Raw genomic sequence first — 21,702 nt, 5'->3', positions numbered from 1 at the left:
AGAAAAGCAGGTTACTTCTTCGGACTTTTGGGTTTTGTCTTGCCTACACTCACATGAGAAGGCAACAGGAGAATCACCTGTTGTAGACATTACATATAAAATCCTCGTTACTTGCCAAGACACCAGCATGCAATGCTCCATGTTTATTCTTTTCAAGTCAGAAGACACACTGTAAGAGGTAGGCACAGACAGTTGCAGGAACAGAAGAAAACACTGTGGTAGCACGAGCTGGCACAACCTAAAGCAGTATTGGCACACTGGCAGCACTTCTCTGAAGTTTCTGATAAGAATCGCAGCCAAGGAGATAACCTAGAATAATTCAGACATCTGCAGAGGCATGAACTGCTATACGAGGAAAAGGCAGAACAGTACTCATTTAAGAATTGTACAAGTTGACAACAGAGACTGGTATCACCAATTAGTTACCTAACACTACTGAAGCGGACAATTGTTGTCTCTGAGGCAGGAAAGTTGCCAAGACAAAAGTCACTTTATTTACTTCCTCACTTAAGGTTTCTATTGAACAGAACAACAAGCCATCTTACAGCGTGCAGAAAGAACCTACAGGACTTTCACTTTGCTTCAGATTTAAATCCAAAAATCACAGAGAATTTTTGCTACAACTGTAGCGTGTTACACATAAAATGGATAGCATAACACAGTGTAACGGGTATAAGGTATATTAACAAGACTGAGAAGAATCAGTCATTGATATCCACAGGATAAACATCAGACCCAATTCTTTTGGGTTGCTTGAAGAAAGGAAAACCTTCAAGTTTATCACAGAACAGCTTGTGTCTGCAGGAAGTACTGACCAGGAAATGTCTCAAAGAAACACTTTTAGATGCTCAAGACAGAAGAGTGGTGCAATCGTTATAGAAGCAGGTAGAGTCATTTAGGTTGAGAGGCAAGAAAGTCATGGTTGCACATGAAGGGGAGGCAGCACAAGGGAAAAACAGGACATGATAAACATATCTGACATGCCAAGAAGGTGGATAACATTTCACACCTCCATTCCCATCAAACATTTTACATATACTGCTGGAAAAACTATTTTTCCATCTTCCAGAAGCATTTCAGAATGAATTAGGTAAGAGTTTCCCCCATTCTGTTGTACAGAAATACCTGTTTCAGAGATTTGTTCAGAAATAGGAATGCTGCTCCCTTTTCACATATATTCGAGACTCAAGGTGGCCCTGCCCACCCAGTAATTTTTACAGTAGAAACCAAAGTGCCTGACTGCTAACACTGTTCTATTCCAGCAACTGCTGGGAGCCCTACAACATGCCCGCTCATCATCCCTGCAATGAACACTGCTCTAACCAGAGAGGTGCAGAACAGTATACAAACATCCACAAGATGATGTTTCCTCACAACAAGTAGGAACTCGCACCAGTACACAAATAGATATACTAACCAGTGAGGGCTACTGCCAATCAAGTCAAACTCAATTTTAAGACCCATAAAGAAGATTTCTCGTGTTCTTGTTGTATTGCCTGCACAGATGAGGCTTACTACAATTGGCTAAAATGTAATTAAGCCATGCGATAGCTGTATCATGGCTGATAGCAGTAACGGCTACCTCACAGATAATAAAGTGCTGGATTATTTTAGCAAGCTAGCATTACAGAAAGACAAACACCCCAAGTCAAAGAAACCACAAATACGTGCAAGCACAAGCTTACCGGCAATGGAAACAGCTTCCCATTTACTTTAATGCACAAACTATTAGGGTAATTATCTTCTTGAGGACAGCTTGTCTCTGCCAGGCATAACCTATATCCCAAAAAAGAGAAGGCATAATTTTCATGTGTCACTACATTCATGTCTCCCCACAAACATCAAGACATAACTTCTTGATTAGCTAATATAACATAAAGGGAATATCATGAAACAGGTACCTTAGCTGAACTTGGACTGTGTAATCTCTCCTGCCCCCTGGCAAGAAGTCCCTATGACAAAGAGAAAGGAAAAGAGAAGCACCTATTTAGACAGCAGGTCTCATAATCCAGTCATATGCAGAAAGAACTAATACACCTATCCCATCACTAAGTTTTGCTCTTATTTTACTAAGTTATGATGCGGGGGGGGGGGGGGGAACAGACAGGACACAACAGGTTTTTTTTTGCTATCCAAAAAGACTCTGTTCACATCACAGGTCCTGTAAAAACATGAATCCCGGGACAAAAGATAAAAGCAGCCTTCCATTCTTGCAGCCAGGAAACATGCAGGGAATAAAAGCCTACCACCTCTCTAAATAGTAACAATTACTGTTTCAAATAATTATCAGCTCCTCAATAGCATCAGATTTACCCCAACTACATAAAAATTCTGTGCTAATTCCAGAAGAAGCCAGAACAGATTAATTCAGCATAACTATCGTGCAGATCATCATTCCCCACCTGCAAGCTTATGGGATGCATCAAAAAAATAAAGAATCCCCTTGTCCTGAACTTCTGTAAAAGTGGTTACCACACTATGCCAAACACTTCTTACCTGGAAATACAGATTTCTCTGACCTGCTGAGGTGTTAAAGCAAAGATAAAAAACTTCTCTTGGAACCTCTGAATACTGCTCTGTACTAGAAGAAAAAAAAAAAAAAAAAAAAAAAAAAGAGACAAGAGGAGGTTTAGCCATTATGATTAAAATAATTGATTAGAACAGGACCTGCAAGTGAGTTTTTTCCTGAAACAACACACAAGTCATTTAAGAACACAAACAAATTGTTGTTGAACTGCAAGCCACTGTCAACAGGAAAGCAACAGAACAAATCATTCATTCAGCTATATTCAGATGGCTAATATCACATTACATTTCAGTACTAAAGAAGTTTGGCAACCTGCACTGTAATCCTCAGGGGAAGAAAGGTACAAACAACAAAATGTAACACTGGGTACCTGGAGGAAGTACCACCAGAGAGATGTTTACAACTATTTTAAGGTACTATAATGGGAAAGTGCACACCAGGAGCTATTAATGGACAGCTGGAAAATTACTCAGTGCAGAAACAGCTAGATGTAGCTAAGTTGTTGGGGAGGAAGGTAGGGAACAACTCCTAATGCCAAAGAAGCCAGCTGCACTCTGCATCTGGGAATAGTCAGCACTAAACTTTAGGGAGGGAGGGTGCCAGAAATAAAGATAACTTGCATATCAGAATCCTACTTGTCTGTCAGTGATGGCAGGCAATAGTATTTTTGTATTAAGGATTTATAGTATGTACATAGTTCTTTTCACTTGAACAGTTAGAAAACTTGACCTGAAATAAAGGTAGACTAGACTTGTCCAATGGTTTAAAGTATCCAGCAAGAAGAACAAGCCTAAAAACAACACCATTAAACCAGCCAAATGGAAGAGCTAGGCTGTCACATACACTGTAACATTAAGAGAAGAAAAATCTGCCTGGAAAACATACAAAAAGGACAAATCCAGGTGGAATAAAAACACACGCAAGTTCCTCAAGCAATTCAAATACATGGTATCATGCACATGTTAGACAGCATTTTATATTTCAAAATATTGGGACACATTTAAAATTGAAACTTGTACTGTACCAAGTGGTGGATTAAAGCTAAACCCCACATCCACAGCTGCTCTTATGGCCTCATAAAAGAATACATATGCAGTTGCCTTTCAAAGAACTGCAATGAAGCAGACTACACTCCTAGCACTGAGCTATGTGCCCGTTTGATTTCTGAATTCTTAAACACACATTTATTTCATGTCTCAGCCACTCATATCTATTAACTTGGACTATGATCTACCCATATGTGGTGGTTTTACCGTGCTGGGCAGCTAAACCCCACAACCGCTCTCTCACTCCCCCTCCTTTAGATAAGGAGGGGGAGAAGTAAAGCAAAGAACAACTCACGGGTTGAGATAAGGATAATTTAATTAAAGGGAAATAATTATAATAATTAAATAAAGACTACCATGAACTAAACAATTTAACTAAGGGGAAAATAAAAGGGAAAGGGGAAAAAGGGAGGAAAACAAACAAACAAAATAAATGAAAGCTATATGGAAGTGCAGAGGAAAGAAATTACTCTCTACTTCCCACAAATGAGCGATGATTGACCACGTCCTTGAAGCAGGGCCTCAACGCACGCAGCCGGTGTTCGAGAGGAGGACCGACGTCTTCTCAACGAGAGCCCACCCCTCCCCTCTTCTTCCTGTTTCCACCTTTTATTGCTGAGTGTGACACCACATGGTATGGAATATCCCTTTGATTGGTTTAGGTCAGCTGCCCTAGTGATGTTTCTCTCCTCACTTTTTTTGCCCACCCCCTAGGAGGGTTAGAGAAAGGCCCAACGCTGTGCCACCGCTGCTCAGCAGTAGACACAACACTGGTGTGATAACACTGCTGTTCCAGCTACAAGTACAGAGTACGGCACTGTATGGGCTGCTGCCGGGAAAGTTAACATTCCAGCCAGACCCAGTACAACTTCCACCCCTTATTCCATAACATTTGTGTCACACTCAGATCCCCATACTTTAGCATACAAGCATTCTCATCATTATCCCTTGTCCTTTAACAGGACAAGGATTTAACAGGACAGGATTAATAGGCAGATGTATCTTTTCATTCCATAGGTCTTTCTTGGAAAATGTTCATAAGAACTGTTGATGATTAGGTCTTCATCTGCCAAAGTGGCCACTCAAGGCAGGCGGAGTTGGATGTCTGGACACCAGCACCAGCTTAGTTCAAGTCCTTGTTGCACTGCCCGGCTCCTTGCAAAGTTGACCTGTCGTTGATCCTACAGCATCTTCCTACAACATATAACTTAGATTATAGATTAGCTTTCTCTCAATGTCAAATCTCCTTGAGGCACACACTTGATATCCCCATTCTTTTGCATGACCCACCAGGTATACCCTGGTCCTTGGGCGAAGACAATCCCACGAGTGGGTTTGCCTTTTCCCGAGGCAGGAGCAACCCACACTGCCTTCCCCATCCACCTTCCTATATGCACTACGGGAACCTTAGCTCCTTTCACAGTGTGTAGGGGTTTTGTTTCGGCAGGACCAGCACGGCTGTCAGACCCCCTATTGTTAACTAGCCAAGTGGCTTCTGGTAGATTTGTGTCCCATTGTTTCCACGTCCCAGCACCTAATGCTCGTAACATAGTCTTTAACAGTCCATTGTACCTCTCAACCTTCCCAGAGGCTTGTGGGTGGTAAGGGATGTGGTACACCCACTCAATACCATGCCTCTTTGCCCAGGAGGTAACAAGATTGTTTCGGAAATGACTCCCATTGTCAGACTCAATTCTCTCTGGTGTACCATGACGCCACAATACTTGTCTTTCCAGGCCCAAGATAGTGTTTCGGGCTGTGGCATGGTTTACAGGGTATGTTTCCAGCCACCCAGTAGTTGCTTCTACCATGGTGAGTATGTACCGTTTGCCTTGGCGAGTTTTTGGGAGTGGTCCGATATAGTCAATTTGCCAGGCCTCACCATATTGAAACCCTAACCATCTCCCCCTGTTCCAGGGAGATTTTACCTTCATGGCTTTCTTGATTGCAGCACAGGTCTCACACTCATGGGTAACCTGTGTGATGGCCTCAATGGTCAAGTCCACCCCTCGATCACGAGCCCATCTGTAAGTGGCATCTCTCCCCAGATGTCCTGATGTTTCATGGGCCCATCGAGCTACAAACAGCTCACCCTTACGTTCCCAGTCTAGGTCCACCTGAGCCACTTCAATTTTTGAAGCTCGATCCACTTCTTTGTTGTTCTGATGTTCTTCAGTAGTGCGACTCTTGGGCATGTGGGCATCTACATGACGTACTTTAACATCCAGGTTTTCTACCCGGGCAGCAATATCTTGCCACAGGGTAGCAGCCCAGATAGGCTTACCTCTGCGCTGCCAGTTGCTCTCTTTCCATTGCTGCAGCCACCCCCACAGAGCATTTGCCACCATCCATGAGTCAGTATAAAGATACAATACTGGCCAATTTTCTCTTTCGGCGATATCTAGGGCTAGTTGTATGGCTTTTACTTCTGCATACTGACTCGACTCACCTTCCCCTTCCATGGCTTCCACAACTCGTCGTATGGGATTCCACACAGCAGCTTTCCATTTCCGATGGCTCCCTATCACACGGCAGGATCCGTCAGTAAACAACGCATACTGCTTTTTGTCTTCTGGCAACTCATTGTATGGTGGTGCCTCTTCAGCACGGGTTACCTCTTCTGTTGGCACTCCGAAATCTCTGCCTTCCGGCCAGTCCATAATCTCTTCCAGGATTCCTGGGCGATTGGGTTTTCCCATTCGAGCCCGCTGTGTAATTAACGCTATCCACTTACTCCATGTAGCATCAGTTGCATGGTGTGTAGTGGGAATTTTCTCTTTGAACATCCAATGTAACACAGGTAGCCGCGGTGCCAAGAGGAGCTGTGCCTCTGTACCCACAACTTCTGAAGCAGCTCGAACACCCTCATATGCTGTGAGTATTTCCTTTTCAGTTGGGGTGTAATTGGCTTCTGATCCTCGATAGCCCCGACTCCAGAAGCCCAGAGGTCGACCTCGAGTTTCTTCTGGGGTTTTCTGCCAAAGGCTCCAGGTGAGCCCATGCTCCCCAGCTGCAGTGTACAGTATATTTTGCACAGCTGGTCCAGTACGGACAGGCCCAAAGGCTACTGCACGAGCTATTTCTTGTTTGATTTGTTCAAATGCCTGTTGTTGCTCAGGGCCCCACTCAAAATAGTTTCTCTTTCGAGTCACTCGATATAGAGGACTCACAAGCTGACTATAGCCTGGCACATGCATTCTCCAGAATCCCACGAGGCCTAGGAAAACTTGCGTTTCCTTTTTGCTAGTTGGCGGAGACATTGCTGTTATTTTATTGATCACATCCATTGGAATATGGCGACGTCCATCCTGCCATTTTACCCCCAAGAACTGGATTTCCTGTGTAGGCCCCTTGACCTTGCTCTTTTTAATGGCAAAACCAGCTTTCAGGAGAATTTGGATTATTTTCTTCCCTTTCTCAAAAACTTCTTCTGCTGTGTTACCCCACACGAGGATGTCGTCAATGTACTGAAGGTGCTCAGGAGCTCCCCCTTGCTCCAGTGCAGACTGGATCAGTCCATGGCAAATGGTAGGGCTGTGTTTCCACCCCTGGGGCAGCCGATTCCAGGTGTATTGGATGCCCCTCCAAGTGAAAGCAAACTGCGGCCTGCATGCTGCTGCTAAAGGGATGGAGAAAAATGCATTAGCAATATCAATTGTGGCATACCACTTGGCTGCCTTTGACTCTAGTTCGTACTGAAGTTCTAGCATGTCTGGCACTGCAGCACTCAGTGGTGGTGTGACTTCATTCAGGCCCCGATAGTCCACTGTTAGCCTCCACTCGCCATTAGACTTTCGTACTGGCCATATAGGACTATTAAAGGGTGAGCGAGTCTTGCTGATTACTCCCTGACTCTCCAGTCGGTGAACCAACTCATGGATGGGAATCAGGGAGTCTCGGTTGGTGCGATATTGCCATCGGTGCACCATTGTGGTAGCAATTGGTACCTGTTGTTCTTCAACCTTCAGCAATCCTACAACAGAAGGGTCTTCTGAAAGGCCAGGCAGGGTAGACAGCTGCCTAATCTTCTCTGTGCTCAAAGCAGCTATGCCAAAAGCCCACCGGTATCCTTTTGGATCCTTGAAGTACCCTCTCTTGAGATAGTCTATGCCAAGGATGCACGGAGCCTCTGGGCCAGTCACAATGGGATGCTTTTGCCACTCATTCCCAGTTAGACTCACTTCAGCTTCCAGTACAGATAGTTGTTGGGATCCCCCTGTCACTCCAGAGATACAGGTGAGTTCTGTCCCTTGGTAGCCTGATGGCATTATGGTACATTGTGCGCCAGTGTCCACTAAAGCTTTGTATTCCTGTGGTTCTGATGTTCCAGGCCATCGGATCCACACAGTCCAATAAATACGGTTATCCCTCTCCTCTACCTGGCCAGAGGCAGGGCCCCTCTAGTCCTGGCTGGAGCGTCTGCCACTTAATTCTTGCAAATGCACAAATTCTGGCAAATGAGAGGTAGAGGTCCCTTCATCGTGGTCAAGAATAACATCAGCTCTTCTACTGCCTCTGGGGTACTGCCCAATAGAAACCGGAGCAGCATTTCTCTTAGGAGCCCCTCTTCTTGCTGCTGTATTTCCTTTCAGTTCACGTACCCGAGCAGCTAGGGTTGAAGTAGGTACACCATCCCATTTCCTCATATCTTCCCCATGGTCACGCAGATAAAACCACAAGGTGCCACGTGGTGTACGTCTTGGGTACTCTCTCTCTTGAGCAGGCGAATGCTGATTCTTAGTGGCTGAAGTATCACTCTGTCTAGATGAGGGGGAATATACTTTCTCCACAAGCTTGTCAAGTCCTTTAGACAATTTCTCCACAGCTGAGACACAGGATTGTAGCGGAGCAGAGAGATTGTCTTCATATTGTTGAAGCTGGCAGGAGACATCATACATTGTTGGTCCCATCCCCTCATCCCAGTGAATTGCTGCCAGGGTACTGGCATGTGCTGCTGGTGCACTCCGCACAAATTTACGCCACATGGATGTTGTGCACTGGACTTCATCGGGGTCTTGAGGTGTCTGGGCATTGTCCAAATCACTATAAATCATCTCCCGCACAGCTAATTCCCGCAGATGTTGGAGACCTTTATCCACAGTGGTCCACTTGCCTATGTGATATACAATATCTTCCTTATGGGGATATCTTTCTTTGATAGCTGCCAGGAGTCGTCTCCAGAGGCTGAGGGCCTGTGCTCCTCTCCCAATTACTTTGTCGATTACCCTTTCTCTAGAGAGGGATCCCAGCGCTTGGCTTCATTGCCTTCTAATTGTAGGCTACTGGCCCCAGCATCCCAGCATCGGAGCAGCCAAGTGAGGATGTGTTCACCTGGGCGTCGACCATAATCCTTTCGTATTTCTCGCATCTCACTCAGGGATAAGGATCGAGTGATTTCTGATTCCTTTATGATTTCCGTCTCGTCTTCCTGCTGTTTTTGTGATGGCTCTGCTTTAGAGGTACCTGCCAATTCCCCTTCTCCCTCCTTCTTAGGAGAGCCTTCTTCCCTTACTAAACGAGCTGACCTCCGTTTCCATTGTTTTGACTTGACTATGGGGGCGACTGATACCATAGTTGGTTGGTCCTCTGGGTCAGCCACAGCACGTGTTACTTGGTCATCAGATTCAGAGACTTCCTCCCTCTCTTCAAGTTGCTGGATGATGTTAAACAGTGTTTGATAGGAATAAACCAGGACCCAGCACAATGCTGCAAGCTGTTGTTCTCCGGCATTATCAGGATCAGGACATACAACTCTCAAACATTCTACCAAGTTTTTAGGATTTAGCACTTGCTCAGGGGTGAAGTTCAAAACTATTGGAGGAGACACTCGTGACAGGTATCTGCTAACATCATCCCACACACCGTGCCACTCACCACGAGACTGTTTCGGGACAGATTCCCAAATAAGTTTTCTAAACAATCGACTAATCTTAGAGAGAAAATGAAACCTGTTATTCAGAATTAGAAATAGCAATACATGGGTTACAGATGGATCTTCAAAATACTCCCAAACTGTTGTAATTAGCCCACTGTGAAAGAAGGGAAAGGTACCATTCCTGATATTATTAATAAACTCGTGTCCAGATGAGAAAAGGAAGGCAGTGTAGTTCTGAATATTCTCTGAAAGATAGTTTCCATGGGACCCAAATGATAACAGCGCAGAGCCTGAATTCCAGAGTAAAACCAAGGTCAGTGCTTGGCAGCACAACGAATTAAAAAAAGTGAACACAGATTGTAGCACTTGGTCGGATCGGATATATAGGAGAAAGGAGAATATGACACGAATTGCATGACATATGAACAAAGCCATTATTATTAACAGGGCAAGGAACATGGTTACTAGCAAGCAAGTGTGTTAGTTGTATGCGTTTAATCAATTCTATTGTTATCTCAACCCTTCGAGCCCCACGTTGGGCGCCAAAAAGGACTGTGGTGGTTTTACCGTGCTGGGCAGCTAAACCCCACAACCGCTCTCTCACTCCCCCTCCTTTAGATAAGGAGGGGGAGAAGTAAAGCAAAGAACAACTCACGGGTTGAGATAAGGATAATTTAATTAAAGGGAAATAATTATAATAATTAAATAAAGACTACCATGAACTAAACAATTTAACTAAGGGGAAAATAAAAGGGAAAGGGGAAAAAGGGAGGAAAACAAACAAACAAAATAAATGAAAGCTATATGGAAGTGCAGAGGAAAGAAATTACTCTCTACTTCCCACAAATGAGCGATGATTGACCACGTCCTTGAAGCAGGGCCTCAACGCACGCAGCCAGTGTTCGAGAGGAGGACCGACGTCTTCTCAACGAGAGCCCACCCCTCCCCTCTTCTTCCTGTTTCCACCTTTTATTGCTGAGTGTGACACCACATGGTATGGAATATCCCTTTGATTGGTTTAGGTCAGCTGCCCTAGTGATGTTTCTCTCCTCACTTTTTTTGCCCACCCCCTAGGAGGGTTAGAGAAAGGCCCAACGCTGTGCCACTGCTGCTCAGCAGTAGACACAACACTGGTGTGATAACACTGCTGTTCCAGCTACAAGTACAGAGTACGGCACTGTATGGGCTGCTGCCGGGAAAGTTAACATTCCAGCCAGACCCAGTACACCATATCAATCTGAAAATATTTAATAAGTCTTTCTTTCAAATTTGCTCACGAACCCACGCTAAAGTCACTAATTCATTATTTACGCAGCAAGCCATTCCTCACTTCTCATTTACCTACTCCTCACGTAGAGCTGCAGCTCCAGCTGCTGCCATCCTCAGGTATTGCATGGCGGGAAGAATTTTAAGGCAAGCAGGTACTCAGTTACATTCCTTCTGTCCCTCTCACCCACATACAGACATTGGAGAATCAGATAACCCTACTTCTATGAGAGCTGTGCAACACCAAGAGAGCCTACAGTTTTCAAGGGAAAGAGGATTTTCATGCAATTTTAACTATAACACACTGACACCCTGATGAAGCATTCAGTTTAAGAAGCAAGCATTTCCAAAACTGAAAACAGCTGTTACAGATCGTTTTCCAGCATATTACTGCCACCTCCAGATATCATTGACCAAAACCAGTAACTGCATAACAGAAATACAATGCAGAGGACACACCACATTAGATGGGAGAAGGTGACCACACATCTGGCAACAAGCCTGGTTAACTACGAGCCAACAGTTGTCCTGTAATACAGGATAATTAAGGAATGTTGAGGGATTTTTGAAACAGCAAGGAGGACATGACTTGCTGCAGCTGAGCAAACCAAGCTACCAGGACGACTACGAGAAGTTCCCATGACAGTGTTCCCACATCGCCCGATTGAGGAATTTAGAAAAATATTGTTGCCAGCAGCTGGCTTCAAGGACAAGGTCTACGTGACTGCTAATCGCAAGGGGGTTGTTTTCTTGCAGGTGGGGTTGTTTTCTTGCAGTTGTTTGTCTGAGTGCTTTTGACCAATAATCTTGTGTGAGACACTATCCGCCCCTGTTAAGTTTGCTATAAAAGTCAGGCTATTCGGGTAATAAAGGGAGAGCATGATCTGACCATACTGGTGTCTGTCGTGTTTTTGGCTGTTCTTTCTGCAACAAAGGAATATAATTAATGTATTCAGCTACTGTATAGAGTGAACGTGAGGAGGAGGGAGGAGGAAGAAGCTGGGATGAGCTATAGAGTCAGCCGATCCCAAAGCACACATTGATATCAAGCCCATCCATGCATTAAGACAATAATAGGGAGAGGGACCCTCTCCCTAACAGGATGCCATGACACAAGCACAAGTGACTACAAGTAGTGTAAGGAACACTTGCTAGTAATGCTTGCTGCTTTAGATACTGGAGGATGACTAGCATATGCCTCACTTAGGTAAATGTCACAACCCAAGATGCTTATCACTTAAAAAAACTAAAGAGTTTAGCGGGATGCAAACAGCTTGCAAAATGCTAACAGTGTTTCTAAACAGTATTACTAAATCATCACAGAACATTTTCTACCCTATAAGGTTAAAAAAAAAAAAAAAAAAGTTAAATTTCAAGCCTATTTCCAAATAAATAGGCTCAAGAATGAGGCATTTGAGTAAGCTAACTCAGACTTCGAGTTGTTTGGAAGACAAAGATCTTCTCTGCATTTTAACATCCAGTATGGCAACAACCAGCAGGCTGAGAAGCTACCAATAAACCAAGCACAAAATTCAGCATTTGATGCCCAAAGAAAGCATCTCAATGCAAGATGCCAGAACCTGCAGAACTGTTGCCTCTGTTGCAACGAGATAAATACAAGCTAACTAAACAGTGAACTTGTTCTCCTTACACTGCAGGAACTTAACTACTGACCCTGAAATCTTTCTCCTGCTGGCCTGACAGGTGTTCTTCCCTTGTATCAAACAGATACTTTAGGTCCAAATCATTCAGACAGAAGTAACTTAATATTGAAAAGAGAGTCACGTTTATCTTTAAATCTAGGGTATCAGCAGAACACAATACTTTTTTTATTATTATTACTAAAGTGGGGCTTGGCCCTTTGGGGGGCAAGAGGTAGAGAAAGGGCAGTGCCAGCACTAAGAAGAGAAGGGAATTTCCACTTTTCCCCAGCTGGAAAAAAAATAAAAATAAAAATGTAAGCCTGGACTTCGTGCTGTCATAAGCAATACCTATCCTCCAAATTAAACAACCTGCAGTACTATCAAACACTTACCTAGACTTGTAGGTTTTATGAGCACATCTAGCACATCATAAAAAGGCAGGCTTTTCAGCTGAACGTCAGGATGAACAGGTGGAATTGGAGGGGACGGCTGCTGCATCTCAAAGTGAGCCTTAGCGTCCTGGAGAAGCACGGAGCTGACAGGGGAGGAAGGAGACTGAGGCGTGACTGAAGTAGAAGAGAGCGTGTGAATCCCAGCAACAGCCAGGTCAGGCTCCACAGGAGAGGAACTACTGTCCAAATTGAAAATGATGGGTTTTATAGCTGATAAGTCTGAGAGTCCTTCAATCGTCCTTGGGTACCGACACCTATAGAGTTCTTGGATTTTTATCTGCACTGCTGAGCTGCACCCGCTCTTCAGTAAGTGCAGTGCCCTCATCAGGAGGTCATGTTTCCGTCCACTTTTATTACGTCCAGCAAAGCCCAACAACACTTGCAGTTCAGACACACGAAAACTTGATACCATATTCTGGAAAGAGAAATCAAGAGAAGCATAAGTGCACCGATAGTATAGTAAGTCATCTGTTCTGAAGGGCATGGTGAAGACCTGAACTTCCATCGTTCCAGTTCCTCCCCAGTCATCTTAGATACTACCCATACTCTTACCCAGAACAAGAGTACAGTTAGCTTAAAGCAAAGAAGTAACGTGTCTAGGAAGGTTGAGCTTGGTTGTGTTATTGGTTATAAGGACTTGTAGTTGAGTCGTTTCCACTTTCAACACCAAAGAAACAATGCAATGCTATCCTAACTCCACAGGAAACTAGAAGCATCATCTGATACAAAATATCTCACTTCATGGAAAAAATAAAAAATAAAAAAATCAGATAAATCAGTGTTATCTGTTCTCCAGTACATTTTAAGAAATAAAACAAGCGTTATAAAATAAGTTCTGCATAGTTTATTCTGAGACACTGTGGTGGTTTTACTTGGGTGGGCAGCCGAGCTCCACCACAGCCGCTCTCTCACTCCCCCTCCTCAAAGGGAAAGAGAGAGAAAATACAACACAAAGGGCTCAAGGGTTGAGATAAGGACGGGGAGATTGCGCAGTAATTATTGTGACGGGCAAAACAGACTCAGCATAGGGAGATAGTAAGATTTATTTCCTATTACTAACAAGCTAGAGAAGTGAGAAACAAAGGAAAGGAAACAAGAACACCGTCCCCTGCATCCACCCTCTTCTACCTCCTCCCCCCGAGCAGTGCAGAGGAACAGGGGTTGTGGTCAGTCTATAATGCTTTGTCTCCGCCGCTCCTTCTCAGTCACTCTCATCCCTGTGCCATGGGGTCCCTCCCATGGGATGCAGTCCTTTCCAAACAGATCCAGCGTGGGCTTCCCACAGGCAGCAGCTCTTCCAGAACTGCTCCAGATATGGGTCCGTACCACGGGGTCCATCCCTCGGGAGCAAACTGCTCCAACCTGGCTCCCCTATGGGCAGCAGCTCCTGCCAGGTCACCTGCTCCTGCGTGGGCTCCTCTCCACGGGCTACAGGTCCGGCCCAGAATCTGCTCCGGCAGGGGTCTTCCACAGGCAGCAGCCTCCGTCGGTGCATGGCCACCTGCTCCACCGTGGTCTCCTCCACAGGCTGCAGCGTGGAACCCTGCTCCACCGCGGTACTCCATGGGCTGCAGGGGGACAGCCTGCTTCACCATGGTCCTCACCACAGGCCGCAGGGGACTTCTGCTCCGGCGCCTGGAGCACCTCTCCCCCTCCTTCTTCACTGACCTTGGCGCCTGCAAGGCTGTTCCTCACTCCTCTCACTCTCCCAGCTGCTGTGTGGCGCAGCGTTTTTTTTTCCCCTGTCTTAAATCTGCTCTCACAGAGGCGCAAAACGACATCGCTTATTGGCTCGGCTCGGCTCTGGTCAGCAGTGGGGCCCTTACCAAACATGGGGCAGCTTCTAGATCCTTCTCACAGAAACCACCCCTATGGCCCCCTGCTACCAAAACCTTGCCACGTAAACCCACTACAATCGCCCAGCTCTCCAATCTGTCCAGATCCCTCTGCAAGGCCTTTCCACCCTCATCCGAGTCCACAACTCCTCCAAGTTTGGTGTCGTTGGCAAATTCGCTCAGAACAACTTTTAGTCCTACATCCAAATCATTTATAAAGAGGACTGGCCCTAAAATGGAGCCTTGAGGGACCCCACTAGCGATCATCCGCCAGCCAGATGTGGCCCCATTAACCACAACACTTTGAGCCCTACCCATCAGCCAATTGCTCACCCATCGTATGATGTTTTTGTTTAGCTGTATGCTGGACATTTTGTCCAGTAGGATCCTATGGGAAACCGTGTCAAAAGCCTTGCTGAAGTCCAAAAAGATCACATCAGCTGGTTTCCCTTGATTGACTAGACGGGTAATCTTATCATAAAAGGAAATCAAATTTGTTAAGCAGGACCTACCCCTCATGAACCCATGTTGGCTGGGACCAATGACTGCACTGTCCCCCAGGTGTGCCTCAATAACTTCAAGAATCATCTTCTCCATAATTTAGAGGCTAGCGCACTCATTTCCGAGGCACTCCAGGTTACAAAGTAAGATGAATGGAAACGTCAGAAGGCATCTGTTCAGACTAGCACTTTAAAAAAAAAAAAAAAAAAAAAAGTTCTGATACTTTATTTCCAGTGAAGAAAGGAGAGTTCTGCAGTTGGCCTGAAGTCCCATTCCCTTTTCCCCCTCCGTATTTCCTGTGTTACTTTTGGAAAGCACCTCAGATGCGTACAATCTCAAAGGCACGTAGGTACCCAATTCCCAAACTATCTATCAATACTTACACATATCTAGATAAAGGAGCACAGTGCAGCAGAAAATGCAAGTCATGGCCCTGGCTCAAACATCAAGAGGAGCTACAAAAAGGAGAGCAATCTCTGCTAGTTAACAGCAGGGGTTTAGCCATCTCCAGAGCTACACCCTCTGAGAGCTCTTAAAAAGCAGGCTGCAAGTGAGTCAGAACACTAAGCAAGAAAACACACAAGCACAAGTTAAAAATAACCTTTGAACAACTGAGGAAAAAATAAGGCAATGCTTCTTAAACCCAAGATTGAGATAGAGCACTGCTTTCTCCAGTAGGAGCGCTGCTTTCTCCAGTAGGGGAACACAATTCTTTCCCTGAGGTGTTCGTGACTGAGCTCCTCACCTACATCGGAGCAGTGTTAGTGCTGAAGAAGCCCTGGCATAGGAAATTCTCTGGTGATTGCAGCACATTTCCCACCACTGGTCAGACTATGACCAGTGGCGGGAAACGCACAGCCATCAGACCTTTCTCTATGCAGATGCCTAACTCCGCAGCCACATTTCACTGGCACAGCAGAGTTAGGCTGGGGGCAGGGAGGGCTTCGGCATCCCTGAGGCATTCAGTTGGCAGCACTTGTGCAGGTGGGGATGCCAGGCAAGGGCAATGCTTCCCTTCTCACCAAAGGCACCAATGGATCGGCCAAGAAACGCAAGGGAAGAAGGCAGGAAGAAATGAAATAAGCACCGCAAACAGTTCTCTGTGGACACACCTAAACCCCTTTGTGGGCACCCCCCGCCGAAGCCTGTCACACAAGAGCTGTAAAATAAAAGATTAAAGCCAACATGTCTGCGAGGAAATACAGCAATTTGTGCTTCATGGAGGAGACGAGCCCGGCGCCGGCTTCCACCCCGGTTCGGGCCACGGGCAGCCGCCCCGACTTTCTAAGACGTTGAGAGGGGGAGGAAGAAAGAAGGAAAAAAAATAAAGGCAAAAAAAAAAGTAACCCCACTTCCTCACGGGAAAGGCAAAGGCAGCCCTGGTCCTGGTCCGAGTTCTCGCCTCCCAAGGGGAAAGGCCGAAGTAAAACCCACACACACACACCCACCCACCCCACACGGCCAAGGCAGCATATCGGCCCCACCGCGCCTCTCCCTCCTCACCCGCAGCTCCTCAAAATCCGCCATTTTCTACCCGCGCCTTCTCGCGCCGCCGCCGGGCCGCGCCGCCGCCACCACCATCGGGAACCCAGTGCGCGCTCCCGTCACGTGACGGGATAAGGGCGGCTCCGGCGGGGAAAACAGGCAAATAAAAATTAAAGGCCCCCGGCCGGCCCCCAACCTCGGGGAGGCGGGGAGCAGGCGGCCCGCGGGACACCGGGCAGTTTGCGGGCCTGCCCCACCTCAGGGCTAGGGGCTCTGAGGGGCGTCGCTGTAAGGGCGCCCGGCGCCATCCCGCACCCCCGGGCGCTGCTTTTTCCCTCCCAATTAAGGGCGCCGCTTCTTCCAAAATTAAGTTTAAGTACACAAATATGTCTTTTAGGTAACCTCTAGGCCCCTCATTTCAATTATCACCATCCTACAGGCAAATATACGCACATCCTACAAGGCCTCGCACACGACTTAAGCAGAATTAAAATTCAAATTATTCACCAAAAGCTCCCATAAACTCGTGGTTCAAGTGTATTAAATGAGAAGATCAGACTCCAGCAGTAATTTTATAGCTTTCCTAGTTTTGTCCATCTAATTGAAAACACATCATTTGTGTTACAGTGATAATGAGAGAGGGAGTGAGGAGAATCTTATCAAGTAGAGATAGAGCACTGACAGCATTAAACTAGGATGCTACTTAGCGTCTTTGCTAACTATGGTGCACTGTGCAAATTAACTAAAGCAAGAAGCCTTGGGCCCCTTACCAAGGCCAGTCTCCTAATAAGAGTGTGAGCCTATCTTAAGAAACTGGCAGAAACTGGTCCTGATATTGTATAAACTCACTTTAGGATAGAATAAATCTTGTAGTTAAAATTTAATGAGAACAAGATATTGATTCAAAGATCGAAGCCGAAATTCCTTTAAGTGGTATATTCTTTATTGCAGCGCTGGATGCACGGGGGATCTCTCCACCTATCGTGCATACCCAAAGCGGAAAGCAGTCTTGAATTTATACAATCAATCTATCAATATTCTACAAGCACCTATACATATGCATTACCTATCCCCGCCTTCCCTCGCTTCTCATGCTAATTAGTCTTTTGGCACCTTGCGCCTGCACAGAGCCTTCCAAGAATTGTGGGCAGGGGTCTTTGGGACGTGGGCAGGGGTCTTTGGGAGGAAGACCCCGAGTCTTCCTCACAGTGTACTTTTCACCTTTGGTCAGGAATCTGCTGAGTTGGCATGTTTCTTAATTGCGAGAGCTGGTTGTTGCCAATTCTTCCGTTTGTTGTATCTTTATAATGAATTCCAATGTCCAGTTTTGAGATTTATAGTCCTTACGTTTGTTTCTCTGTCCGTCTGCCGCTTCCTTATCATGAGTTCCAGTGTCTTGTTTCGAGATATACAGTCCATGTCTGGGGATTGTCCTTGCCTCCCCAATACCTCCCCAATACCTCCTTAATCAATCCCCCCTTTTCTTTTCCCATGCAAATTCTTTTGCATCAGATACTTTCATTATTTACAGTAACACAACAAAGCAGGCATCTAAACAACATGCACACAAATATTCCTAACCCTACTAATGCGATTAGAGCAATGAACACTTGTTTCAACCATTGAAAATTGGGCAACCAGGAGGTTAACTTATTCCATATTTCACTAAAACTCCATGAAAGATCATCTTTACTGATCTCATGTAGGACCCTTGTCTGCTTCCATATTTCTTCCAGGTCGGTAGAGATCCTTCCACTCTGATCTACATACATACAACAACTTGTGTTTATTACTGTACAGACTCCCCCTTGAGTGGCCAGTAACAAGTCTAGGGTCATCCGATTTTGTAATACTACCTGTGATAAACTAGATATCTCTTCTTGTTGAGCCTTTATAGCATCCAGAGTTTTGTTTTCTAACTTCTCTATAATTGCAGAAATATTAACTATTGCCTTTTCCAATTCACTCACTCCTAACCATGGGATAAACCATCGAACAAAACTATGAAAAGCGGTGTGTCTCTCTATCAATGGATTGTTAATTTTTCGTCTGATTCTCTGGATATGATTTCTCAAGTAGGCTCGAGGCACTACATCATGTACTGTCATATTGGGGACTACCGCTCCAAGAGTGCCAGTTCCCTTCCAATTCTCGGGCAAGACCTTACAGGCTGTATCATTGCATAGCCAATACCACCCTTTTCCTTCTGGTACTGGCCAGCTGGTTGAATTTGCCCAACCGCTAGTCGTACTAATATCAATTGTTCAATTACAAGATGTCTGATTTCCCACATAAGTAGTATCCGTATTTATACAATGCTGTTTTCCTATACCCTTAGGCGGGTTACACCTTTGTACACATACATAATAGGATTCTAACGGCACGAAGCTACTCACTTCTAGTTCCAAAACTTCTTAATATTTTCGACCCCAAGATGTGTTTTCCCACAAATTAGTCCAAGATAAGTTTGCAGGCAAGGGAATCCCGATTAACGATACACCCTTATTCCCATGCTGTGGCAGATGGATGCATACCCAACAGTTCGTCTTATTAGTTACTTGAGAAATTGTTTGTATTAAGGTCAGGTGTAAGTTCTCATCCCAAGTTGCCCACCCCGAATCCGAGAACCGCACCCCTGCAATCATTAGGATCTGGAAAACCGTAATTTTGTTGGTCCAATTGGAGTGGTGGTCTATATCCTCGCCGGGACCTTCTTCACCCTTGAATTGTGGATCCAAGCTGCTTGCTTCTTAATCTTAATGGCGGTGTGTGTTGTCAGTAACACTTGGTATGGTCCCATCCACTTTCCTTCCATTTTTCCTGTAGGGGTTGTCCTGAAAAAGTCTTTATATATATATAATTCCCGAGCTTAAAGGGGTGGATTGGTTGATCCAACCCTCTAGCCCTGGTCCCTAAAACAAATTTATGTACTTTATTTAATTGTTTCTGAAGTTCAGTTATATAAGCATATAAATATTCTGATCCTAACTGCGTTAGGTCCTCTCCACTAAATAGAAATTGCTATGGCCTTCCATATAAGATTTTGAAGGGACTCAAATTCCCTTTTATTCTAGGTTTAACTCTAATTCCAAGTAATGCTAAAGGGAGGGATTGAGGCCATGACAAATTAGCTTCTTATCCAATTTTAGCTATTTATTGTTTAATTAAATGGTTCATTTTTCTACCTGTCCACTTGCCTGTGGTCTATAAGGAGTATGCAGTTGCCAATCTATCTTTAGAATCTTACTTATCTGTTGTACCACTTGTGCACAAAAATGTGAAACTCTATCAGAAGACATTGCTACTAGAATCCCAAAGCATGGTATTATTTCATTTAACAAGACTTTAACCACTTCTCTTGCTTTGTTTGTTCGACAGGGAAAGGCTTCAGGCCTTCCTGAAAACGTGTCAGTCAGAACCAGTAATAATGATATCCCCCTTTTCTAGGGAGTTCTGAAAAATCAATTTGCCACTGTTGCCCCGAATAATTTCCTTTACCGATTATTCCAAACTTTATTCTATTCTTGGTATTGGGGTTATTGTATAAACAAATGCTACATTGTTGAGTTACTTGTTTTATCATATCGTCCCACTAATGTCTGACGCAGGCTCTTATGCAGTGTGCCAGCTCCCCAATACGTTTTATTGTGTTCTGTAAGAACTATGGGCCATGTCAAACTAGAGGGTATTACTATGTGGTTATCTTTTAAATATACTCATCCATCTGGTTTCATTTTACCTTTCAAATCTTCAATTAATTTTAAGTCTTCTTTTGTATAATTTGGATATAGTTTGGATTTTACCGTCTGGTATCAAAGACAATGCCTTCACCTCAGTTATTTCAGCTGCCTGCTTAGCCTCTGCCAATCGATTTCCAATTTCAAAATCGGTGTTCCCCTTTTGGTGTCCCTGACAATGCATGATAGTTACCTTTTCTGGTTGTTTTACAGCCTCTAACAATTTTAAAATTTCTTCAGCATGTTTTATCTGTTTTCCCTGAGCAGTCAGTAATCCACGTTCCTTCCAAATCGCTCCATGAGCATGTACCACGCCGAATGCATATTTAGAATCTGTCCAAATATTTACCCTTTTTCCAGCTGCCAGTTCCAATGCTCTCGTGAGTGCGACTATCTCCGCCTTTTGAGCTGATGTTCCAGGGGGTAAAGGCTTAGACTCAATTACCTGCTGAGTAGTTGTTATAGCATATCCAGCTTTACGTTGTCTTTGCATAACAAAACTGCTCCCATCCGTGAACCAAGTTTCTTCCGCATCTTCCATGGGCTCCTCCTTAAGGTCTGGTCGGCTGGAATACACAGTCTCTATAGTTTCTAAACAATCGTGAATCACAGGTTGTGCTGGAGCATCACTAAGAAAAGAGGCTAGATTCACAATATTAGTTATCACAATTTCCACGTTGTCCTGTTCTACCAATATTGCTTGATATTTCAAAATCATCAATTCTTGTTTAAGTTGTTTAAAGACTTTTTGTGCTTCTCCAGTCCAGACTAACTTTGACTGGTTAATCTTTATCAATTCACATAGAGGCTTTACCAATAGTCCATAATTATAAATCCAAAGGCGACACCAACCTGTCATTCCTAAAAAGGTTTGTAGCTCCTTTACCATTTGAGGTTCTGGAGTCTGGCAAATGACTTCCTTATGTTCAGTTCCTAGTTCTCGTTGTCCTTCCGAAATTTCAAATCCCAGATAGGTCACACTTTGTTGAGCCAGCTGGACTTTCTGTCAAGAGACTTGATATCCATTTAAACCCAGAAAATTAAGACGACTTATAGTCCATTGAATACAACTCCCTTTAGTCTCAGTAGCTATTAAGAGATCATCTACATATTGTAACAAAGCACCTTCAGTGTCCGGAGGCATCCATGTTTCAAGTTCCCTTGCTAATTGGTTTCCAAAAATAGTGGGGCTATTCTTGAATCCTTGAGGTAGTAATGTCCACGTAAGCTGCGTCTTTCTGCCTGAATCGGGATTTTCCCATTCAAAGGCGAATAGGTTTTGGCTTTCTGTGGCTAAGCCTAGGCAGAAGAAGGCATCTTTTAAATCCAGTACGG

The 21,702-nt window shown here is 44.7% G+C and overlaps 1 protein-coding gene across 3 annotated transcripts in view; it reads right to left on the bottom strand.

Moving 5' to 3' along the window:
* LOC309889553 (E3 SUMO-protein ligase PIAS2-like) overlaps positions 1-16,686 on the bottom strand; it is a 44,593-nt gene extending 27,907 nt beyond the window's left edge. For all 3 annotated transcript variants that reach the window (XR_014319255.1, XM_082782405.1, XM_082782404.1), the window contains exons 1-5: positions 16,649-16,686; positions 12,750-13,224; positions 2,497-2,581; positions 1,902-1,952; positions 1,686-1,776 (exon numbers count right to left, since the gene is read on the bottom strand). Coding sequence is in view for 2 of the 3 variants with exons in the window: in XM_082782405.1 (XP_082638531.1) it covers positions 1,686-1,776; positions 1,902-1,952; positions 2,497-2,581; positions 12,750-13,224; positions 16,649-16,672 (726 nt within the window). In the remaining variant the exon portion in view is untranslated. The remainder of the gene's footprint in view (positions 1-1,685; positions 1,777-1,901; positions 1,953-2,496; positions 2,582-12,749; positions 13,225-16,648) is intronic.
* Positions 16,687-21,702: the final 5,016 nt, after the last annotated feature.

Source organism: Aythya marila (assembly GCF_965140915.1).
Source record: "Aythya marila genome assembly, chromosome: W".
Lineage (NCBI taxonomy): Eukaryota > Metazoa > Chordata > Aves > Anseriformes > Anatidae > Aythya > Aythya marila.
The sequence above is the reverse complement of the archived record's forward strand: the minus strand, read 5'-3'. Positions and strand labels throughout refer to the sequence as shown.